Below are 24,791 nucleotides of genomic sequence, written 5' to 3'. Positions count from 1 at the left end.
AAATTGCCCGTAGGAGTGAACGTGAGTGTGAATGGTTGTTTGTCTATATGTGCCCCTGCGATTGGCTGGCGACCGGTTCAGGGTGTACCCCGCCTCTTGCCGAGAGTCAGCTGGGATAGGCACCGCCACGCCCGTGACCCGCGTGAGGAGAAGCGGGATGGAAAATGGATGGATGGATAATAATACTAATCATAATAATAATAAATTAGATTGCTATAGTGCCTTTCATGACTGCCAAGGACACTTAACAAATGACCAAAAAACAAAAAGGGGTTGAGTGTTTATAACGAAATAACAGCCCTTAATGAGCCCTAATTACTGAGCACTTACATAATTTTAAATTATGTTATGGGCTTATTACATTTTTAAGAAGGTTGCACTGTGCGCTACATGGTCGAGACCTGGGGTTTCAAACTCAGTTGTAGTTCCGGGGCCACATTCACCCCAATTTGATCTCCAGTGAACCTGCCGAGTGTATTTTTGTGTGGTCTATTAAGCTAATAAATAATGACTATTCCAAATGTTTCTCATTTTTGGGGTGCAAATAAAATACAAGCACACTTGGAAAATATTCACATTTATTGATTACTGTCGCCAGTCTTGTTTCAAATAATTTGAGCAATCTGAAATTAATTTACAAAAATGAGTGTAATTTCAATAATATTATTATTTTTTTTCTTCATTTTAATTTGTGTGCAACGTACAGATCACTGGGTCTGCGTGCTGTATGTACCTTTGATAAAACAACTTATGATCTAATTTTATGTTCACTACATGAATTTCCACATCCATCTGGAAATCTTGACAACCTCAAGTGTTTCATCACGCCATACAAATGAAAGTGGTAACTTGTAGTTGTCCCCATGCCTTGTGAATGTATACTGTACATAAAAACACGCACAAAAAAAAACCAACATAAAAGGGTTCCACTAAACCAACCTCTTTTGAACTGAAGCCGCTGACTGATACTTTGCAATATTCAGTCTCTTTGAATATATTTCTACAGGAGGTACTCATTTTCACAGAACTGTATTCTTCACAGTGCAAAGGTGGCACAGCCTTGAAAATTATTTTGCTCCTGAACCTCGGCATCTTTTAGCCTTCACAAGTGCGTCAATATTTACGCGCCTTTATTTTGAAAGCGCCTTGGCCGGAAGTAATACATGTCAAGTGACATGCGCAATTGGCAGCAATGAGGAAGTGCTGCGTATTCAACCATTAAACTTGTAAACATTAGCGACCCGAGATGCCCGTGTTTTTGGCGTCTGATTAGGACATGTAAATATAAGGTAATGGTCCTCTTCAAAGAAGCCAACACTTTGTTTTAGATCGTCAGAATGTTCAATAGGAGCGCAGCTGAAAGTCGTTTCGTGTCGGCTGATGTAGTTCATGTTAGCATGGCATTTTGATGATCGCAGTTTTCGGTCAAATCAATGCTATGAATTCTCACTTGTGACTTGGGCCATCTCGTTATTGCGCTAAATGATCCTTGCGTTTAATTAGCTTTGGCTGCGTCGCTAATACTTAATTGTTATGGGAAATCGCCCGTGGCCCCTGTCACTCAGCTACTGATAGCATGCACGTTAGTTTACCATTTGTTCACAAAACAATCCGACTCTTTCATTGTATTTGAAATGAAACCTTAAGTTAACGATGTTTGGCATTGTTTGGGAATTTGACTGCTCCCAAATATCGATTTGAAACCAGGTGCGACCTTTGCTAGCTGGGCTCCTTTCTGGGATGTGTCTATTTGCTGAAACTACAAACGGTTCACAGGAAACGACAGCACTTGCCACTTCTGACTCTTTGATTTGGAGACAGTTTCAGTTGTTTACAAAACGTGCTTTATGCAAGCTACTGCATTCTATGACCGATGCCTCAAGCTATACGTTTACTAACCAATGAACATTAGCATAGTAAGGCAAACTAAGTAAGGGTGATCTAAGTAAAGGTAGCACACAATCTAGCTCAACAGATATTTACTGCCTTACCACTTTAAACGAAGATGTTTATTGTTTACATAGGTAAAGGTCATACTTAAGTTGTGTTGCTGTATAGTGCAAACTTTTTTCCTTGAAGTTGTTATTGAATACGATCAATGCAAATATGTGAATATTACTGCTGTAACACCATAAACCCTCCAATGAGAAATAAAGTATATATTACGTTACAATTGTCCCCCCCCCCCATCCCTCTGATGCTGTCTTAGTTGAAAATGATTTACTCAATAAAATATGTTCCTGGCAGCATGGTAGAGCCTTAATGAATAATCTATTTTGCTGTAAGATGGAATACACCCCCGAGTTTGTAATATTTGGAATTTGAACCACATTTTGGAGAAAAAAAATATGCCTCTTAAATTGCACAGAACTGACTTGGATGTTGTCATGTAAGATGTCAGCATGTCAGATTGTGCAAGTATCAAAATATTTATTATTTTTTATTATTATACCGTTTTGCTGAGTTTTTATTACCATGATGGAGGTTGTGTTTCTGTTGGGTCCTCTACTTTGTGTCAAGTGTGGTTATGAGGCTGTTTAATAAACAGAAAAGGAGAGGTCTTCCTGTTTTTTTTTTTTTTTTTTTTAAAGAATTTTTTTACATGACATTTGTGATAGTTTAGCTTCTGGTATGTCGCCTTGTTTTGCTACAGATTCAACTTGTTAGGTTTAGAGGCAAGGGGAGCACACAGTCCTATAGTCTATGTTTTCTTTGTCTTTGCAGGATTTCAAGGTGTGGTACAAAACACTGTTCTACTTTGCATGGACCCAAAGCTGATGCGCAGGTACGTCTGTTAATAATTGGAGTTTAGGATGTAGGGCTGTTTTGTTACTTAAAGCTTAATCGTTTGTGATGATTATGACACAATTGGGACTGGTTGTTGGAGAGATGTGAGTCTATTGAGGTGCCCTAAAGCAACTTGCAAGGTATGGAACTTCCAAACTACTTAGGGTCTACACAATATTGAAGCGCCTTGTTAACTCTTTCGTGCCTCAATATGGTGGATTGGTTCTTCGTGGTGTAACAAATGTACATGTGCCTCTAACAACGCATGTCTTCATGAAATAGGGCTTGAATTCTTGCAAATACTGATTAACTGCCTTCTTAGGGTAACAAAACTGTTCCTCAACAAATGAACAGCTTGTTCTTAGATGCAGAAATAAAATATGTCATCCCTGTCACTTATGCACCATTCTCGGCCACATTTTCCCCTTCCTCTTAACACTCTGTTAATGCACTTTGATGCAGCACTCTGAGCATCCATCTTCTTTTGCAATTTCTTTTTGAGACGTTTTTTTCCTCATGGAGGATGTCAAAGATGGTTTTCTGCACAACCGTCAAGTCGGCAGTCTTCCCCATGATTCTGAAGCCTACTAAGCAAAGCAAATGTATTTATATATAGCGCATTTCATACAAAAGGTTAACTCAATGTGCTTTACATGATTAAAAGCATTTAAAAACAAAAGTAAAAAAACAGCTTATAAACATTTAAAACAAAGAGAAAAAATACAATTGAAACAGCGTACAGTGGAAGAAATATCATTTAAAAGTGGAAATGCTCAAAGAAGCATGGGCAAAAGAAGAGTTTTTAACCTAGGCGTAAAAACATGCACATTTGGGGCTGACGTCACTTCTGTTGGAAACTTATTCCATTTGTGTGTAGCATAATAGCTAAATGCTGCTTCACCATGTTTGCTTTGGACTCTGTGCTCCACTATTTGACCTGAGTCTGTGGAGCTCAGAGCCCTACTGGGTTTATATTCCATGAGCATTTCATTCACGTATTCAGGACTTAAACCATTTAGTGATTTATAGACCAGTAGCAGAACTTTAAAATCTATTCTAAAGCTGGCTGAAAGCCAGTGTAAAGACTTTAGAATTGGAGTCATATGCGCTGACCTGTTTGTTCTGGTCAGAACCCGAGCTGCAGCATTCTGAATGAGCTGCAGCTGTTTAATGCTCTTTTTAGGGAGTCCAGTCAGAAGACCATTACAATAGTCAAATCTACTTGAGATAAAAGCATGTTCTTCAGATGGTAGAAGGCAGTAATTAATTTGATATAACTGTTGAAAGTCAGGTCGGAATCTATCAGAACACCAAGGTTTCTGACTTGGTCTTTGTTTTTTAAAGAGAGTGACAGGTATTTACTAACAGAAATCCTCTTTTCTTTATTGCCAAAAACAATTATCTCAGTTTTATTGTGGTTTATTTGAAGAACATTTTGGCTCATCCAGTTATTTATCCGTTTTAGACAGTGACACAACACCTCAACTGACCTGTAGTCATCTGGAGACACTGCTAGATATAACTGTGTGTCATCTGCATTGCTATGACGGTCAAAATTAAAGTTCTGAAGCATTTGACCCAAGGGTAGCATATACAGGGTGAACAGGAGGGGTCCAAGAACTGACCCTTGAGGCACCCCATAGGTCATTGCCATTCGATGAGATTGAATACTTTTATATAATAATTTTCTTGGGTGGCTTCAGATGTATCATTTTATCATTTTGCTGATTTGGTGCTAATATTTAACCTGATCGATTGTATTTTTTCACTAAAATAACTAGCAAATAACTAGCAAATTCATTCATTCATTTATCTGCTGTTAGGAGTTCTGGAGTTATCTGATTCGGGGGTGCGGAGGGGGAGGAGTTTGTGAGCTTGTCAAACACAGCAAGTATTGTTCTTACTGATGATTTCAGAAAAGTGTTCAGAACTGTCCTGGTTCAAATTACAAAGACTTTAAGAGTCAATTTGGACTTTGTAGAGTCAATTTGGAGTTTAGTTTTTCTCCACTTACGTTCTGCGTTCCTACACTTTGATTTAGAGGTCTTTACCATCATTCTTCTTCTCTCTTTTTACCAAGATTGTCTTAGTTTTCATAGGAGCGACAGCATTCATGACATTTGATATTTTACAGGTGAAATTATCCAAACGTTCATCAACTGTGTCAGCATTCACAGTTTGTGGCACAGCAGTGGTCTCCATAAACGTAGTGGCGGTACTCTGATGTATGTACCTCTTCTTAATAGACATAGAAGTTGTCTGAACTTTTGGAAGAATCTGTAATTCAAAGAATACACAAAAATGGTCAGAAATAGCCATATCCTTAATATCAATTGATAGAATTTCAACATCCTTAAAGATGACCAGGTCGAAGATGTGACCTTGAGTGTGGGTTGGACTCTTGATATGTTGAGAGAGGTCAAATATGTCTAGTATAACAGCTAGAGGTCTTTAGATTTACCCCCCCCCCCCCCCATGTTATTGTCAACATGAATGTTAAAGTTTCCCGTTGTGACAAAATAGTTGGAGTAAGTACAAATTACTGACAGCAGTTCTGAAAAGTCCTCCATACATTTTCTATTGTATCTTGGAGGCCTATAAATTATTAAAAGAATAACCTTTGGGTCACCTTTAACTGAAAAACAGAGCTATTCAAAAGAGCTAAAATCACCCAGTATAATTTCTTTACACTGAAATAATGACTTAAAAATAACAGCAATACCAGCGCCTTTTTCCCCTACTTGCTCATAAAATAAAAAATTGCTGCGGTTGCCTCATTTAAAATGGTATTACAGCTACTTTGTTAACCACGTTTCATTTAGTAACAAAATGTCCAGTTCATAGGTTGTAAGGATGTCATTGATTTATTACCCAGTGAGCTGATATTGAAAAGCGCTAGTCTCGCAGCGATAACTGGAGACAATGGTCTGATAGATTCACATTTTATCCTCACTAAGTTTGTAGTTTTTTCACGTGTAGGTTCAGGGTTCAAAAATGCCTGATCTTCATAGGCTCTGACTTATTCTGGAAAAGACGAAACCAGACCGAGACAATTTAAAAGGCTGAGGGAAAACCTCTGCAGACGTTTTGCGTTGATTAGCTGACAAAATTGGGACACAGGGAGCCTACAATGTTGAACTTTGTTATGATATGCTAATTATTTATTTTTTGTCTTTCTGCCATAATTGTCAAAATTGAAACAAATAAAGGCTGGAAATATTTCACTTTGTGTGGGGTGAACTAATATAGCATACAAGTTTCACTTTTTCAAACCAATTATTGAAATAAATGGACTTTCCCTCGATTCAAATTGTTAACGCTGCTATAACAAGCTACAAAACTGCGTAGCAACATTCAAGCAAATGTGACACAAACGAGGCAACAATGAACTGTGATTATCAAGCATATGTGCACTCACTTGACTGACCGTGCGCTTCATCTCTAGGGCCACCAGCGCACGTCAAGACGCCACTGGAATGGACATCACCAGCCGCTGTACTCTGGGGGACCCTAACAAGCTTCCTGAAGGGGTCCCCCAGCCTGCCCGCATGCCGTATGTCTCAGACAAACACCCGCGGCAGACCCTGGAGGTGATAAACCTGTTGAGGAAGCATCGTGAGCTTTGTGATGTGGTACTTGTGGTGGGTGCCAAGAAAATTTATGCCCACCGCGTCATACTTTCTGCTTGCAGTCCCTACTTCAGGTAAAAGGGCAAGTGTCAAACGTGCATCAATAAATTGACTACTTCATCAGTGTATTATAAGATAATTTGATGGCAAGGAGAATGTTCTTTCCTGTTCTTTTCAGGGCAATGTTTACTGGGGAGCTTGCTGAAAGTAGGCAGACTGAAGTGGTTATTCGAGACATTGATGAGAGAGCAATGGAACTGTTGATCGACTTCGCCTACACTTCACAGGTAAAGTTTCTACGAACTAATGGATAGCAAAATTCTGACCTCGATACTAAACCTGCATAAAATACCTCAATACCGGTGGTGAAACGATACCACAGCAAAAATCTAAAACATCAGTAAAAGCAGTGGAATGTAAACTGACAAAACAACTTCAAATACTTTTATATTTGTTTTTATTCTTTCAAAACATGACAATAAACTTGAAAAAAATGATGTAATAATGAATTAGCCCATTCTTAACACGAGTCATTTTTTTAACTAATTAGATCAATGCCCACATTATCATACAGTGGGTACGGAAGGTATTCAGACCCCCTTACATTTTTCACTCTTTGTTATATCGCAGCCATTGGGTAAAATCATTTAAGTAAATTTAGTTCCCTGGGTAATGTACACACAGCACCCATATTGACAGAAAAAAACGGCATACAGGCCATGGCGGCAGAGTGCATTACTCACTGTTTTCCTTGTGACAACAGCACCTGCTAATTCCAGGCCTTTTTGAAGCTCTTCCACAGGTGGTCCTTGGCTCTTTGACAACTCTTCTAATTATTCTTTGCACTCACGCCACTGTCAAAAATCTTGTTAGGAGCACCTGATCGAGGCAAATTCATGGTGGTATGATTGGCTTTCCACTTACGTATTATGGCGCCAACCGTGCTCACTGGAACGTTCAGAAGCTTAGATATGCACCCATAACCACTGCCATCGTTATGTTTTGCAACAGTTAGTTTGCGATGGTCTTGAGACAGCTCTCTGCTCTTACCCATCATGAGATGTCTTGACTCACACATTGGCAATGAGACCTTTTTGCAGGCCATCAATTAGGACTGAACCAGCTGATATTCATTTGCAGTGACAAGGGGGCTGGATTGCTGTATGATTATTGATAGATTTTAGATGTTGTCTTGGCTTGCCATGCCTTTCTGCACCTCCCTTTCTTCATGTGCCCAATACCTTTTCCCTGTCCCTGTGTCATTTCACATTATTACACACAACTTTAATTTCTGAGCTTATTTGTTCTATTTTCTTTGTATGTATGGATTACTTAGGTTGTTCCCAACATCTGGTGAAATATATTTAGTGAGAAAAATGGTGATGTGTTAAGTACTTTTCAGCCACTGTTTATGTATATCAAAAGTTGACCCAAAAAAATCCATCAGTGAAATTAAATATGCCCCCTTCACTTGTAGGTGACGGTGGAGGAGGGGAACGTTCAGACTCTGCTTCCCGCAGCCTGTCTGCTCCAGCTTGCTGAGATCCAGGAGGCCTGCTGCGAGTTCCTCAAGAGGCAGCTGGATCCTTCCAATTGTCTGGGTATCAGGGCATTTGCAGACACTCACTCCTGCCGCGAACTGCTCCGCATTGCAGACAAGTTCACTCAACACAATTTTCAAGAGGTGAGAATGTACTCATGTTGAATTTTCAATTCAATATATTTCCTTGCACTCAATAAGAACAATTGTCCACAGAGAGGCAATTCAATTCAATGATTCATCAGTTGTCACATGCAAATTCATACCAGTACCTAAATTTTTGCACATTTATAGTTTGGATTCAGGAGAACTTGCAGCTCTGTATTTGACAATATACCTATTTTAGCAGCTTGAATCACACATAAGCACATTAATCAACAACCTGATGTGATGATATTTCAAAGAGATTTAGTCGTTAAAATATTTTAACAGGATCGCTTGCCCAATTTGAAACCCGGACTTCTCTGTACACATCAGAGATGAGGGACTCGAGTCACATGACCTGACTCAAATAAAAAATGAATGACAAGACTTGAGTCAGAATAATGTTGTCCACTTTAGGGCTTTCTTGGCTAAAACCTGGGAAATATGCAACTTGAACTACGTGACTTCAGGTATATCCTGTATTGCATCGCAAAATGCAACATTTAGCCCCCGATTGCTCAGTTTGGCCAGATGCCCAGCTCTCGGAAGGGTTCTGGTCACAGTGATGGTTGACTTTCTAGAACCTTCTCCCATCTCCCGACTGCATCTCTGGAGCTCAGCCACAGTGATCTTTGGGTTCTGTGCCTTGCCACAATTCTGTCTCTGAGCTCTTCAGGCAGTTCCCTTGACCTCATGATTCTCACTTGCTCTGACATGCACTGTGAGCTGTAAGGTCTTCTATAGACAGGGGTGTGGCTTTCCTAGTCAAGTCCAATCAGTATAATCAAATGCAGTTGGACTCCAATATTAACTCAAAAGGGGCGCTTCTACTAAATAGTGAGCAAAGGGTTGAGTTGCTGAGTTGACGTAACGGCGGCATGTTTACATATAACCGTTAGTGCTAGCACTAGCTTGCTGGGCTACATCATGTTTTGTTGCCTGCTTGCAAGCCGTATCGTATTAAAAGTACGTGAATATACCTCAAGCAATCCTTGAACGAACGTCTTCTACCGAGCACCAGTGACCACCACCGCACGTTTCCCCATTTTGTTCTTTTTTTGACCAACACAATACACGCGCGATCGGTTTTTGTTGTCGTGGCCATGGTAGTGAGTGTATCTGGTCGCGTTTGATTTGACAAGATAAAGCCCAGTGTTCATAAAAGACGGGACGGGGTGGCATCGACATACAAGATTTTATTGCAGTAGTTTGACCAAATTTGTCTTGTAGTCTGAGTCATGCATTACGTGTTGTCTGTCCCAGATGTTTTCTGTCCCACACCGCCAACGTTTAAAAAACAAAACAAAAAAAAAAAAAACAAAACAAAAACAACTTTATTGGCGGTCAGATATTTACAGTACTATGTCAAAAGACGCGCGACAAGGCTAAAAATAAACCAGCTTTTGAATTCAAATATACTGTACACGATGGCGCCGCGGAGTAAATGTCTTTTGCGGAGCCGATCAATGACGTCAATTGATCGGATCGGTGAATTGTAACATTAAAGCCGATCAGCATAAAATGCTAATTATAGGCCGATACCGATCAAACGAATCAGATCGGTGTAAAGTCTCATAAAGAGGAACTGGAATAATATTTCGCGCTCAGAAAACTAGGTTTAAGATTAATTTGCTTCCAATATTTACTGTAACGGCTTCAAAATCATTTAGTCGATGCAGTTGCTTATAATAGTTAAAATAGTTTCCAATTTGACTAATGTTAGGTTGGCAGTAAAAATAGGTTTTGTATATGCTAATAGTTCTTTCAACTGTTTACTGTAAATGTTGAAAACCGGTCACACTAAACTGTGAATATGACTGAGAGATTGAAATGATTTTTGTAGTTTTCCTTTGCACTCTTTTTGTATTGTCTTGTCAGGTAATGGAAAGTGAGGAGTTCATGCTGCTCCCTGCCAACCAGTTGATTGATATAATTTCCAGTGATGAACTTAATGTGCGAAGTGAGGAGCAAGTTTTTAATGCTGTGATGGCCTGGGTGAAATATAGCATTCAGGAACGCAGACCACAACTACCGCAGGTTTGTTTCTGGTTGGAAAAGAATGTCATTTAACTAATGTTAGTTATGACAGTGTAATTGGAAAAATATACAGACATTTATTTTCTTTTTGTTTTAGGTTCTGCAACATGTTAGACTACCACTCCTCAGCCCCAAGTTCCTGGTGGGCACTGTGGGGTCAGACCCGCTCATCAAGAGTGATGAGGAGTGCAGGTAATCCAAATGACAAGTCAAATATGTAGCTCATGTATCGAGAAACTCGATAAAGAAAACGCGAGACTTCCGCCAACATGGCGGAGACGATGCAAGTGACTAGCAAGCCATAAATAGTCCCAAAATAGACTCGTCTATCATTTGGAAGCCATAAATAGTCCCAAAATAGACGCGTCTATCATTTGGAAAGAACCATAGTCTGCAGAACATATAAAAGGCGAAGACAGGTATACAGTCCTCTCCAAAAGTATTGGAACAACAAGGTCAATTCCTTTGTTTTTCTTGTATACTGAAGACATTTGGGTTTCAGATCAAAAGATGAATGAGACGACAGTTCAGAATTACAGTTTTTCTCTCATGGTATTTACATCTCGATGTGTTAAACAACGCAGGACAGAGCACCTTTTGTTTGAAGCCACATACTTTTCAAGTGAGCAAAGGTATTGGAACAGACATTACTAAATTAAAATCAAGAATAGAAGATTTAATATTTGCAGTTGTCCAGTTGAAGCGCTTGTGTTTTTGTGTTCGCTCCGTGAACGGGGCTAGAAGAAAATAGAAGAAAATATAGTCGGTTGCCTTACATCTGTGTGTTGATGGTGGATTTGTGGAATGGCTCCAGCTGCCAGCGTTCATGGAGTACGAAACAGCCCATGACATCAGTGACGCCGACGGTGAGCCCACCCCTTCAGGAAAAAAAATCATCGCATCTATCTGATTTATGTAAATGGCCTATTTTGAGTTCAAAACGGCGAATTTTGCCAAAAGGTGACTGGTTTGCATGTATGTTATTTGCAGATCAATGGGGATGGGGATGTTTAAGTGCATTGCTGCCACCTAATGGTTAAGTGAGGACCACCCACAACAGAGCCAAACCCTAAGAAATACATTAAAATAACAGATATAAATATTAATAACTGTAGAGTAATGATTATGTTGTGCAAGTGAACAGTATGCAGAATTATTTTTATCCTATTACTTAATATACTCCTATAACTGTCCTGCGGTAATGTTCTAAAAATATAATTGTTCTGCAAGTGAATTCCTATAGGTTGGGAGCTCTGCAGTCCTAGCCATAAATGCATTTGTACTAATATTTGTCAAGTTAATAATTGGCATAATAATTTCTTCCGGTGCTTCGGTTTTCTCGTTTTTTGGGGGTTTTGGTCACAAATTTTCTTTTCGGTGCATCACTAATTTTAAGATATTTATATTTTAAAATTCATGCAGTATTTTTTTCTTTGTAATGTTTATAATTGTTAAATAAACCTGCTTTATAATGTAAATCAATATGGTTTAATTCAGTTTTATGCATTTATAAACTTTAATACAATTAAATGGCAAGTCATATCAAATATCAACATTCGGGAGAAAAAAAAATTGTGATTTCAAATTTAGGCCATGTCGCCCAGCACTACTCATGTAACTACTTTCTCATTCGTCAAATATTCTTTCCCAACATGCCATTGTCCATCCATCCATTTTCTGAGCCGCTTCTCCTCACTAGGGTCGCGGGCGTGCTGGAGCCTATCCCAGCTGTCATCGGGCAGGAGGCGGGGTACACCCTGAACTAGTTGCCAGCCAATCGCAGGGCACAGAGAAACAAACAACCATTCGCACTCACAGTCATACCTACGGGCAATTTAGAGTCTCCAATTAATGCATGTTTTTGGGATGTGGGAGGAAACCGGAGTGCCCGGAGAAAACCCACGCAGGCACGGGGAGAACATGCAAACTCCACACAAGCGGGGCCGGGGATTGAACCCGGGTCCTCAGAACTGTGAGGCTGACGCTCTAACCAGTCGTCCACCGTGCCGCCAACATGCCATTGTATCAGTTATATTTCTTATTTGGTTAATATTGTGTGCGCTATGAACTCTGTTCTGTGACTGTTAGAGACCTGGTTGACGAGGCCAAGAACTACTTGCTCCTGCCACAAGAAAGGCCACTGATGCAGGGCCCAAGAACCCGGCCTAGGAAACCCATACGTTGTGGAGAAGTCCTTTTTGCAGGTCAGTCTTTTAAAGTATAACAATGGAAATACAACATTTTAAAAAATCAACATCAGATGTTTTTACACGTTGAATAATACCTGACAAACTCAAAACAGAAATACAGCCAAAGCAATGGCCATAGTGTATATATATTTGTTTTTTAAAATTTGTATTTATTTATTTATTTATTTTTTAATCCTAGTGTTGGGACAGTCCATGCTTAAAGTAAAGGAATGACAAGTGTTTTTCTTGGAAATACAACATATTCACATATCCATATAAAGCCTGCCATGCTTAACTCCAGTGTGTTATTTCCTGCTATCGATACAATCGATTGATTACCATTTATAACGATTTGAATCGATATATTTACGGCCGGAAGGCTAACTTGGGGAGCACAGATCGCTCCAGATGGATCGTAGGAATATAAATCGATACATCGATATAATAAGTAAATCGTGAAACCACTATCTTATACCTATGCAGAGCTGCCAAATGTTACGGAGTGTCTGTATTTTGTTTCGGAAATCACTGAAAGTTGACTCGTTACGGGCGTAATACTGATTGTTCCGGATATTGGAAAAAAAAAAAAAATCCATCATATGACATTACTGTCACGTCCACTTTCAACAGCTGCTTCTTGCACCCTATTTTATTACGCCCCTTGGCTGCCAAGCCGCAGAGGTTAAAGTTCTCTTTGCGCCCGGTGTCAACGCATTGTAAGTCACTGATCATCGCCTCCATGGTAGCGATTAAGCTACACTTCTTATCATGCTTCTTAGAAGTATCACGAAGGGAGGACGAGGAGTGGCTAGGTGAAGACGATGTCAAAGCCACGCTAATTGCTAAGCTATCGTGTCACACAGTCACAAAACATCGAAATAAGTGATTTGGTGATACAGTACACGTGTCACGTAGGTCTGGCTGGAACGCCGTTTTCGCAGAGAGTAACAAACTTTGAACAACAAAATAACAGGGCACTTAATACATGTTTAGAGATATAAAATGATACACGTCCACACAGGACGTCCTGTCTGAACCGGAAATTAATAATCGTAATTTTTAATAATTGTCAAAAGTCAGTAGTGCGCATTATACATGGATATTGGGGCAAATGGAAAAGAAAAACTTTCACATTTTATAAATGTATGCCACCATCTAGTGGTTATGACAAAGCTGTACACTTTCATTCCAAAATGCCACCGCCACCTAGAGGTTATGAGAAAGGTGTACACTTTCATTCCAATATGACAGGTGTACGTATGACTGCATATATGTGCAGTTAGATAAGTTACAGTGATATAAGTTTAGATACCCTGTCAGAATTTGTGAAATATTTTTTTTTTTAAATATGACTGATGACTGAACAACAACCATCATTAATTTCTTTATGGTTATGTTTTGTTTAATGATAATGCTTTTCTGAAATGCTTGACTGTTTAATTTGCATCCTTATAAAATTAAATGTGTTTCGCCTGGTCCTTCATGTTTTCTTTAAAGAATTGTAACCGTCTTACAAATTCTGCCTGATTAATCAAACATATGAGCACAACTGTGTGTTGTCTAGTTTACTAAATAAAAGTCGGTCTGTGAATTTCAAGATAAGAGCAAGTAAATTAAATTAAAGTATTACGTGTCTAAATAAAGTGCTTAACTGCCGAATAATAACAAAATACAGATAATACTTAGTTTTGATCGTAAGGGTAGAAGCAAAATCATGCATTGTAAAAATGCATTCTACATACAGTGGGTACGGAAAGTATTCAGACCGCCTTAAAATTTTCACTCTTTGTTATATTGCAGCTATTTTCCTCAAATCATTTTTTACCTCATTAATGTACACAGAGCTGAATTGTTGAAATTTTTGCAGATTTATTGAAAAAATAATTAATTTTATTTTTGTACTGTACAAAAAAAAAGGGCTTCAATGTAACGGAAATAGGCTATATCGGACAACCCCGGGGCCCTATTAGACTGTTCTATCGAGGTTCCACTGTATTTGTTTTATAAATCTGCAAATTGCCTTGACATTTTCAGCTCCGTGTTCCTGAAGATAGATCACGATTAGTCTTCATTTTTCATTTTTTTGTAGTTGGTGGTTGGTGCAGCGGGGATGCCATATCCAGTGTGGAACGTTATGATCCTCAGACCAATGAGTGGCGGATGGTGGCATCAATGAGTAAACGACGTTGCGGAGTGGGTGTCAGTGTCCTGGATGACTTGCTTTATGCTGTAGGAGGGCATGATGGCTCCTCCTACCTCAACTCAGTAGAAAGGTGTGCAAAAATAGTGCTTTCAATTGTGGTTCCCAACATTTACGAAAGAAGCCACTGTTAAAAACCCCACTCTGCCCTGGTCTCGGCCTCTTTGTGACTTTCCTGATCTAAACCTTTCTTCCCAGACTGAAGCCATGACAGTTTCTTTGAGCTCTTCGTTAAGTTTAGTCACCTCCACCTCTTGCCGTTACAGCCTGCTACTGTGACTGAAAGTTGTATATGCTATGGACGCGCAACGGCTACCCAGAAGCTCTTGCAGAGTTTTTATCAGAATTTTGATCGCCCTAGATTTACTTTCTATCGGTTGAAAAAAATTTGCATTGATTTCAATGTTTGATTGTATTGTTTGAGAAGTTATTATTGAGATGAGTAAATCAAAACTATAACTACATTTGAAGTAACCAATTTTAGGGCAAAATGGCTGAATTAATGCAATAAATATGACAGGACTCACAATGTCATTTAAACGCTCTGGTGGCCAGATTAAAGAATGGAGCAAACCGTATGTGGCCCACAGACCAGAGTTTGCTCACCTGCGCTTTACAGGACAAAATAGAAGGTAGTCCAATTTTAGCAGCGTATTATTTTTTTTGTCTGCCTAAGCTTGTCAAGCACTTTCTGTAGGACATTTCTCTATCCCTTTTGTTTTTTCCAGATACGATCCAAAGACCAACCAGTGGAGTAGTGATGTGGCCCCAACTAGCACCTGTCGGACCAGTGTTGGTGTGGCTGTTCTTGGTGGTTATTTGTATGCTGTGGGAGGACAGGATGGTGTTTCCTGTCTCAACATTGTTGAAAGGTACCAATCAAAACCTTATATTATTGCCTATTGAATTTCATATTAAAATGATTTAGTTGTTTTGAGTAGACTCTGAGCCGATCTGTTTTGCGGTGTCTCAGACAATCAACACGTAAGTTATTTGCAGTCTGTGCACAACTGAAGTACGTCGTGGGGAATTTCATCTAAATGCTTCAATACAACAAATTTGATCAGGCACCTGAAGAATGTACACGAGGAGGAGCATGCCGCGTTCAAGCAACGCAGCGTGGGGGAAAAAAAAAAAAAAAACACTGGCCAACATCCGTCCATATAACCGGGACAGTAAGAAAGTTAGAGTAAGCATGTCATTAACAGTATTTATTAAAGTAATTTAATTGCAATAAAGTAATTTAATTACAGTAAGTTAGCACCCCTTATTTCTGTCATGTAATGTTGATCTGACCTAAACTTATGTCAGTGGCCAATCCTTGAATGCCCCCTAGAGGTCATTGGTGTTTTAACTTTTGTCTAAAATGCTAGCGAATAATTTTGAGCTGGGATGGGCTCCAGCACGCCAGCGACCCTTGTGAGGATAAGCTGTACAGAAAATTCGAAGATGGATGGATGAATACAGTATATACAGTATTCACAAGTATTATACAATAAATGAACAAGTCATGTAAACAGACACATTGCTCCATCTTGTGATCGGATCAGTGATCGTTTTTTTTTTTAAGTGATCGGCCCCAAAAATCCTGATCGTGTAAAGCCTAGTTTTGAGTGTCAACCCCCTTGCTATGCAGGTATGATCCAAAGGAGAACAAATGGACTCGTGTGGCCTCAATGAGCACCAGGCGACTGGGTGTCGCTGTGGCTGTGCTAGGTGGTTTTCTGTATGCTGTAGGTGGGTCTGATGGGACGTCTCCATTAAATACAGGTATATTAAATAAACAGTTGTGATGTGAACTTTTCCAACTGAAACCCCGTGATTTTTAGAAAATGCACCCACAGGAATGATGCCGTCCAGACTGTTAGACACTGTGGATAAAAGTAATGTTTCATGAGTCTGACACCTCGGTATTTAAAAGTTGCTTACTCAACATCTTTTAAATATTATGTAAATGTCCGGGAGACTTTAAATATAATAAAAACATAAAGGAATAAAATAAATTTAAAAATTCCCGCTGGATATTAGAGCCAGGCTTCTCACGATCATAAATTTTTTTTATAATCGAATAAAAACGATAATGTGCTGCGACGCAGGTTCCTGCATTGTACGCACCCTGAACACACTTTGTGTATCTTGCAGCAAGCGTGTGACATACAGTGCCATGAAAAATTCATGGCATTCATTCATTCAATATAGTGCCTTCTCAAATTTTAATATTTTTGCATAGTTTCCCCACTTCAATGTTTAAGGTCATCAAACAAATATGACACAAGTGAACTTAAAATGCTGTTTTTAAATGATTTCATTTATTAAGGGAAAAAAAAAACTTTTGTGTGTGTGTGTGCACGCATGTACGTAAACGTGAAAGTGAGAGAGACACAAACACACACACCTTTGCTCCCACCACAGTAATTTTGATGCGAAGAGCGAGAGAACTTTTTTTCTTACTACGTGACCTCTGCCGTGCAGCGCATTCAACCAGCTCACTGTCTGGACTCCAGACTAAGTTGCGAGTTCTCACTTTGCATTGTAAATATTTTATAAGCTAAATATTGTAAGTCCTCCAGTGAGTCAGTCCTTACCCTCTGTGACCGATACATGGCCGCGCACTTCAGTATTAAAAAATAACCCACAATGCATTGCGCGTTTAACATGCCAGTAAAACTGTGTTCTTAATGTGTAAATAAAAAAGTAACAACAATCAAATACACTTTTTATGAAGGAAAATAACAAAAATAGTGTGGCAACAGTGAAATTGTGCATTTCTTTGCACTTTTATGGTACTGAACTGTCACTGTGCATTGTGTAATGAACAAGCACTTCCCAATCACTTTCTGCCATTTGTTGAAGAAAAGAGCAATCTCGGCTAAATGCTTCTGCACAGCCGGACTTATCTTTGTTCGAATCACCAGTTACATATTAGTATTTGGTGAGAGACATTAATGAAACAAAAAGTAAAGTAACTGTCGTCTAATTACATTCCCGGGAAAACTAATGCGTTACTCAAAATGGCTTTTTTTTTTTTTTTTTAAAAGAGTAATGCATTACTGGCATCACTGCTCACCTGTGAGGATTTCTGGATGACTGGACTGTAAAATGTCTCTTCCAGTTCATTGGGTTTTTAAACAAGCGCATGGTTCAAAGTAGTGCCATAAATCGGACGTATGAATTCTTTTTTGACAAGACTCGCCCTATTAATGTGTGTGTGCATGTAGGGGGGGTTTCAGATCAAAAGATGAATATGAGTGTTTTGGGTCATTGTCCTGTTGCATGATGAAGTTTCTCCCGATTAGTGTGGTTGCATTTTTCTTTAAATTGCCAGGCAAAATGGTTTTGTAGACTTTAGAATTCATTCTGCTGCTACCATCATGCGTTACATCATCACTCAAGACTAGTGAGCCCGTTCCAGAAGCAGCTTCACAGATGAGCTTGTGTGTTTTGGATCATAAGCATCTTGGTCTCATCAGTCCATAAAACCTTGTTCCAAAACCTTTGTGGCTCCTCTCTGTACTTCTTTGCAAAATCCAATCTGGCCTTCTGATTATTTTGGCTGATGTTTGGTTTGCATCTTGTCTTCTTGCAACAGTGGATTGTGATCCCTTTCCTCCCTGCCTTGTGGAGGTTGGCAGTGATGTCACTGGCTGTTGTCTTTGTTTTTTTCTTCACAGCTCTCACAATTTTTTATCATCAACTGCTGTTGATACCCTTGACCGACCTGTTCGATGTCTGTTGCTCAGTACACCAGTAGTTTCTTTCTTTTTCCGCATGTTCCAAATTGTTGTATTGGCTATGCCCAATCGATTTTCCCTCAGCTTAAGAAAATGGTTTGCTTTTCTCCCATAAACAGCTCTCTGGTCTCGGTTTGCTTAACAGGAAATGCAGTTTTCACGTGAAACCCAAAGCCAAAAACAAGCACCATCTAATGTTTAAGCAGTCAAAAGGCAAACCTGAGCAACTCGAAACACCCATCAGTCACATGTTCCAATACATTTGCTCACTTGAAAAGTGGGTGAGTTCAAACAAAAGGTGCTCTGTCCTGAGTTGTTTAACACATCTAGATGTAAATACCATGAAATAAAACCTGGAATTCTGAACTTTTGTCTCATAGTCGTCTTTTTATCTGAAACCCAAATATCTTCAGTATAAAACAAAATAATTGACCTTGCCATTCCAGTACTTTTGAAGGGGACTGAAACAGCGAGGAACATGTGACATCGCTAAGCACTGTGGTTCTATGGTTTAACAAAAACGATACAGTACATAGGCTGTATGTGGAGCCTCAAAACCTTTGACAGGGTTGCAGTTCTCTTTTCAAATTGCTTAATTTGCGGTCGTGAGTCTGTGTCGTTTTTTTTTTGCAATGGTCCAATCCTGTTATGTTAGGCCGTGTGGAGCTGTGGACCTGGTTTTGTAAGTTTATTCGAAGTACATATCGAACTACCAAGGAAAACACAATGCAGAATGAGACCACAGTATTTGTTCTACAAATCTACACTATGCAATGAGTTGAGTTAGGGAATGTTTTGTTTCTGTCTAGCAGATAAGGAAATCGTTTTCACCTGTCTTTCTTCCTTACTCTTTCTCCTCAGTGGAGCGTTACAATCCTCAGGAGAACCGATGGCACACGGTATCGCCAATGGGTACCCGACGAAAGCACCTCGGGTGTGCAGTCTACCAAGACATGATTTATTCTGTCGGAGGCCGGGATGACACAACCGAGCTGAGCAGCGCCGAGCGTTACAATCCCAGGACGAACCAGTGGTCTCCTGTGGTCGCCATGACATCTCGACGGAGTGGGGTATGTATTGCAGTCAACGCTATTACTTCAGTCAATTGCTACATACCGTCAACCCTATTAAATCTTTGCACAAATTGGTCATAAAATGTGGTCTGATCTTCATCTAAATCACAGGGTTATCATAAATATAAGGAGTCTGCTTAAACTAATACCTCACGAACAATTATGTTTTCATATTTTTATAGCGCATAGCATATAAACATTCACAGGACAGGGAGGAAAAAGTAAGTAAGTGAACTCTTGGATTGAATAACTGGTTGACTATCCTTTCGCAGCAATAACATCAACCAAACGTTTCCTGTAGTTGCAAATCAAACGTGGACAACGATCAGGATGAATTTTGAAACACTGTAAAGATTACCGTATTTTTCGGACCATAAGTGAGTGTTGGGTGTGTGACATAAAGTCACCTCCCAGTCAATTCAACTGGAGATTCAGCAATGCTCTGTATGGCATTGCTTGGAAGTAGGAAATTATTCGTCAGTGTGAAGTGTACATATTCAACATGTGATATATATGTGACATGTTATTTCTGTAGTTTTATTCGGTGAAAAAAGTAACCCAAAATGGACATTTGGGCTATTATCGGCACCAGGGAAAGATATGACCGTGGGCTTCAGCCGATTATCAAACAGAGAGATTTCAAGAATCTAGCAGAGATCCAGAAAGAGTGGAATGCCTCATTCACTGCTTCAAAAACCACCACATTCAGACACTTCTGGGAGATGGGCTACAATCGGTCGGGTTCCTCGGATCAAGCCACTTCTGAGCCTGAGCCGACGTAGGAAGCGTCTCAACCGGGCCGAGGTGAAAGACTGGCCTGTCGGCCAGTGGGCCAAGGTCCTCTTTTCCGATGAAAGTAAAGTGCGCCTTTCATTCGGGAATCAAGGTCCAAGGGTTTGGAGGAAGACGGGTGAAGACCAGAACTTAAGATGCTTGAGGTCCAGTGTGAAATATCCACAGTCAGTCATGATTTGAGGTGCAATGTCCAGTGTGGGTGTTGGTAAACTCTGCTTTCTTAAAGCCAAGGTCACCGCAACAGTCTACCAGATTGTTTGCCATGCCATCACAGTGCTTGACTGGCCAGCCAACTCACCGGATCTAAACCCCAATGAGAATGGAGGGGTATTATCAAGAGGAAAATGAGGGGCACCAGACCCCAAAACAAAGAAGAAATCTGGGCTTCCATAACTCCCAGGCAATGCCACAGGCTGATTGCCTCAATGTCGCGGCGCATCCAGGCAAAGGGATTCCCAACCAAGTATTGAAGATGAACATATCATTTTGAAAGTACCATATTTTGATTGATTTAATGTGGCCCTAATTTCTCTTTTTTTCTACAAAAACTGACAAGTAAATTCTGTGATTTCTTTACAGTATTCAAATTTTTTGAATTCCTGATTTCCTGGGTTTTTTGAGCTGGAAGCCCAAATTATGCAAAAATAAAGAAATACATTTAAACTGAATGTGTAATCTATGAAAGTTTAACTTTTTGAATGGAATTATGGAATTAAATATACTTTTTTTTTTGGAAAGGGTCTGGCCTTTTTCCTCGCACTCTAGCAAGTCACACTTAGATCACTTTATGTTGGTATATTGGTTTTGATTATTCTCTCTCTTTAGGTGGGCCTAGCTGTGGTCAATGGTCAGTTGATGGCAGTTGGAGGGTTTGACGGGACGACGTATTTAAAAACTATCGAAGTTTATGACCCTGATGCCAACACATGGAGGTAGGTGGCCCTCTCTTGTCTCCTTATCTGCAATACAGAAGTTACCCTACAAACATTGGCGCTCCAAACATTAAGACTTACAAATAGACTGTCGTGTTAGTTAAAATTTCATTCGGAATGCTTCCGCATGAAGTCTGAATTTCGAGTTGCCTTCCTTCAGTGTAGTACATTTTGTCGCAACCCTGCCAGGTTGCGCTGTATTCTATTCCCACAATTCCAATCCAAATTAGTATCCATTGCTTTCATTACAATTCGTTTGCCATGTTTCTCAATTTCTTGTTGTGTGCAATGTAACATTTATTAAAAAGAAGGAATTGTGTGGGAGACCCTCCCTCCTGTTGGTATAAATGTTCCCAGCTGCTCGTTTCGATGAGAAACCAGATGACGTCGGTGTTGTAAGTCAGGGGCATCAAACCATTTTTTGTTGCGGGCCACATCATAGTTACGGTGACTGGTCAGAAGGCTGTTATGACTGCGAACCAAGGCTGCGCGATATTTTTTTTGAGCATCGTCATCGATGTACGTGTGCGCGATAGTCACATCGCAGGGTCTGCTGTGACGTTGGTGTTCCGGAATTTACTGTGAATCAGCTGTAATCTTGAAAGAGACCAGCAGAGGGACCCGTTTGGACATGCTTGTTCATTTTTGGAACAGTGAACTGAACTTTGCGTGGAAAATTCACTTCCCCAACACTAATCCTGTATTATGTCACATTGCAATATATCTCACAGGTTTAAAAAAATAAAAATAAAATAATGTCATTTTCATTTTTTTCCTCCAATATCGTGCAGCCATACTGTGAACCCATGTGTCGCCTCATATTATATTGTATGATCGCCTCATATGATTACATATACATAAAAAAAAAAAAAAAAAAAAAAAACCTAGAATGAGTAGTTTGGAAATCAGAAGGCAGTAAAATGCTGTTTTTTCAACTATTATTCAGTTAATTTTGAATGGGGGATTGGTAACAAAAAATGCTTCCAATAGCTGATTAAAAGTGAAGAACATTTTTGTATTTTTATGCTTTGACGGGGCAGGCCGGCTCCGGCCCCCGGGCGTTGTGTTTGACCCCTACGTATGTTGAACGTGAATTGTACCTCAAGTTATACAGCGCTGCTGTTCAGTGCCTTTACGTTTCAACGCAGCCATTATCTACTGTATCAAGCATCATTCACCGGTTTTGTTAAATAGTACCATTAGAATTTCATAAACCTTTATTAGTGTTTCAGTACACTCATTGGTGAAAAGGACTCGTAATTGAAAAATACCACATGTTGTAACTTCATTTGACCTCTTCACAGGTTGTACGGAGGAATGAATTACCGACGACTAGGTGGCGGAGTGGGCGTCATTAAAATGACTCACTGTGAATCCCACATTTGGTAACGCTACCCTCTCCCACAGACACGCATACTTTGACGTGGATGCCAGCAACACTCATACCTCCATAAAAGACTGTTTGTTATGTGAGGATGAGAGAAATGTTTGGGCAAACGACACTGAAAGAGAACGCATTTGCTATTCTTCATCCCTCCTGCAAGGTCATCCACTTTTAAAACTGTTGTCTTCAGTGTCTTCACCTCGTGGCGCTGTGTGTGAAACCCAGAGCAAACATCTACCGAGCATCACTGCGCCGCCAGATTGGAGAAGCCGTTATAGGTCCTTCCCCAGTGACCCCTCTAAACGTCTAGCTCAAAAACACATTTGTAAACGTGTGAGCAATCACTGTCTCGAAACCCCAGCCCAAAATAAAACACCATACGGCATCCGGCAAACAAGAAATCATTTGAGCTCTTCTTTGCGCTACAAATTGCTGGGTTGCGTCCACTTCTGCTCAATTGAATTCCTCACTTCTAAACTGTTACAAACATGGTAGCAGACTCGAGATTCTGCACTTTATATCAATGACTAGCTTTACTTGAGGAGTAGGAATACCTGACATTCATTCAGTTTAATGGTCTTTAGGGATTATACAGTACTGAAATGTTCTGATTTAAGATTTTTTTTTTCCCCACGACAAGCGCACAGCTAAAAATTAGATTTTATTTTTAAAGAAACGAAATCCTAAAAGTAGAGCTAATATGTTGGTTATGGATCATATCCAGAAGCACAGTTTACCTAGTGAGTATTGCAGGCTGCACACGGTGAGCATTTCAGTCAAAATTGACCACAAAGTGCGATTGAGGCAATGAAGGCAGTGACCATCTCGTGGACGATACTAATGATTTGATTGGAATATATTTGATTTGAATGTGTCAAGGACTTGGATTGATAAACCCTAATTGAATATGAATGTCAATGCAATGTGTTCGGTTTTGGTCGCGTTCCTTCAAAGGGTCATGGTGTGCATAGCTCCATCTGCTGGAGACTGGGGAATAGCGCAGCTGTTCTGCGTTCATGGCTGCAGTTGATCTCGTGTGAAAATCGTTTATCTTGACCGAAGTTTGGATGTTCAGGATGTATTGCAGTGACACTAGAAGTGCGTTTTGGATTTTAAAATGTGGTTTCTTTAATTTTGTTGACCCTCCCAAAATGGTGTATAAATGTTCAAAAGTCACCAGTTGTTTTTGAAGCAGACATTTTGACTGTTTAATCCATTGGTGCTCTCCGACAGCGGGCTATTTAGTTTTTTAGGTGCAGTACTTTGCTTTCTGTCTCATACAGTTCATCACTGTGTGTGTTTGTGTGCGTTCCAGCTTGTTTCTTTTTTTGTGGGTAGGTTGTTTTTGTGTGTGCGCAGTCGCTGCCATCACAAAGCTCATAACAGTAAATGTTCAAGGCAGCTGAGCTCTGATTTCATCATTTCACAAAGGAACAGATGCACACTAGGAAGGCTGGTCAAGTTTTTTTATTTTTTTTCTTCTCTCTCTCCATGTCGCGTTCCACAATGTAGTTATGCAAGGTATCTTACCTCCAAATGCATCTCTCACAAAATGTCGACTTCAACCATTTTCGTGTTTTCTTTTCTTTTATTTTATCAACATGCAGAGTAAAGCCCAGTTTTAGAAAACAAAAGTGAAATTGTCTTGAAGAAAATGTTTCCTCTCAACTGCCTGATTCGGTTCTGCACTCAGAAATGTTACTTTTCACTGCCGTTGTGTAATGTACCACACACCCTTACTTTTGTGACAATGCATTTATGATTTTTTTATTTTACGAAACAAATGTGCTATTACAGCTGAAGGAGTAAAGATTCACAAAAGGAAAAACGATTGATGTATATCCTCATTTTTATTTATAGTTTTATTTTTGGGCAGCACATTTACTTTTCCCTCCCTTAAAAAAAGGCTTCATTTGACTATTTTCATAAACAATTTTACACCTCTGACACGTTGTCTGGACATGGTTCTAAACTCTAATAATTTGCTCTGCTAATGATCAGTTGGAACTTGCTTATCTTGTTTGGCGTGACCTATGTTAAGGGTGTCCTAAATGTGACCTAAACGGATTCCTAACACAGATTCATTTTAAGCTATGGTCAGAACATCAAAAATGTTATGAAAAGAATAAAATGCATTTTGGTGAAAAAAGGTGTGCGTATTCTTGAATATTTGATCATGACAAGATCGTATGCGTGTGTCTCTGGTCGGTCATGGCTAACAAGCACAGATTGTCACGGTCAAAAGTTTGGGTTGTGGCTCCAATTTGGTTTTATTTTTCAACTTTTCGTTTCACATGGCTTCTACATTTTGGTAAGGAGCAGAATTATTTCTCTAAACTTCAAAAACCTC

General features: G+C 39.6%; 1 protein-coding gene across 3 annotated transcripts; it reads left to right on the top strand.

Annotated features, from left to right (window-relative positions):
• The first annotated feature begins 1,150 nt into the window (after positions 1-1,150).
• Positions 1,151-24,590, top strand: klhl20 (kelch-like family member 20). 3 transcript variants are annotated; one of them, XM_061797596.1, is made up of 14 exons: positions 1,151-1,289; positions 2,725-2,785; positions 6,233-6,490; positions 6,595-6,703; positions 7,894-8,100; positions 9,979-10,137; positions 10,235-10,329; positions 12,226-12,341; positions 14,416-14,599; positions 15,255-15,398; positions 16,163-16,296; positions 19,119-19,327; positions 20,951-21,057; positions 22,362-24,590. In XM_061797596.1, exons 2-14 carry the CDS (start codon positions 2,763-2,765, stop codon positions 22,444-22,446), a joined length of 1,830 nt encoding a protein of 609 aa, XP_061653580.1. In that variant the 5' UTR covers positions 1,151-1,289; positions 2,725-2,762; the 3' UTR covers positions 22,447-24,590. The 3 variants fall into 3 exon arrangements, with proteins under 3 accessions (XP_061653580.1, XP_061653581.1, XP_061653582.1); XM_061797597.1 differs by lacking the exon at positions 1,151-1,289 and adding an exon at positions 4,922-5,012 and having other exon boundaries at positions 2,766-2,785; XM_061797598.1 differs by lacking the exons at positions 1,151-1,289; positions 2,725-2,785 and adding an exon at positions 2,813-2,927.
• The last annotated feature ends 201 nt before the right edge of the window (positions 24,591-24,791 follow it).

The sequence above is a fragment of the Phyllopteryx taeniolatus genome, chromosome 14, assembly GCF_024500385.1.
Source record: "Phyllopteryx taeniolatus isolate TA_2022b chromosome 14, UOR_Ptae_1.2, whole genome shotgun sequence".
NCBI classification, from domain to species: Eukaryota; Metazoa; Chordata; class Actinopteri; order Syngnathiformes; family Syngnathidae; genus Phyllopteryx; species Phyllopteryx taeniolatus.
Note: the sequence above shows the minus strand (reverse complement) of the source record. Positions and strands in the feature narration are given on the sequence as shown.

Excerpts from the sequence above, each read along its gene's own strand:
- klhl20 (XM_061797596.1), top strand. The coding sequence starts at position 2,763 with ATGGACCCAAAGCTGATGCGCAG. Across the intron at positions 2,786-6,232 it reads GACCCAAAGCTGATGCGCAG|GGCCACCAGCGCACGTCAAG; the intron begins GTACGTCTGTTA and ends CTTCATCTCTAG. Across the intron at positions 10,330-12,225 it reads AAGAGTGATGAGGAGTGCAG|AGACCTGGTTGACGAGGCCA; the intron begins GTAATCCAAATG and ends TGTGACTGTTAG.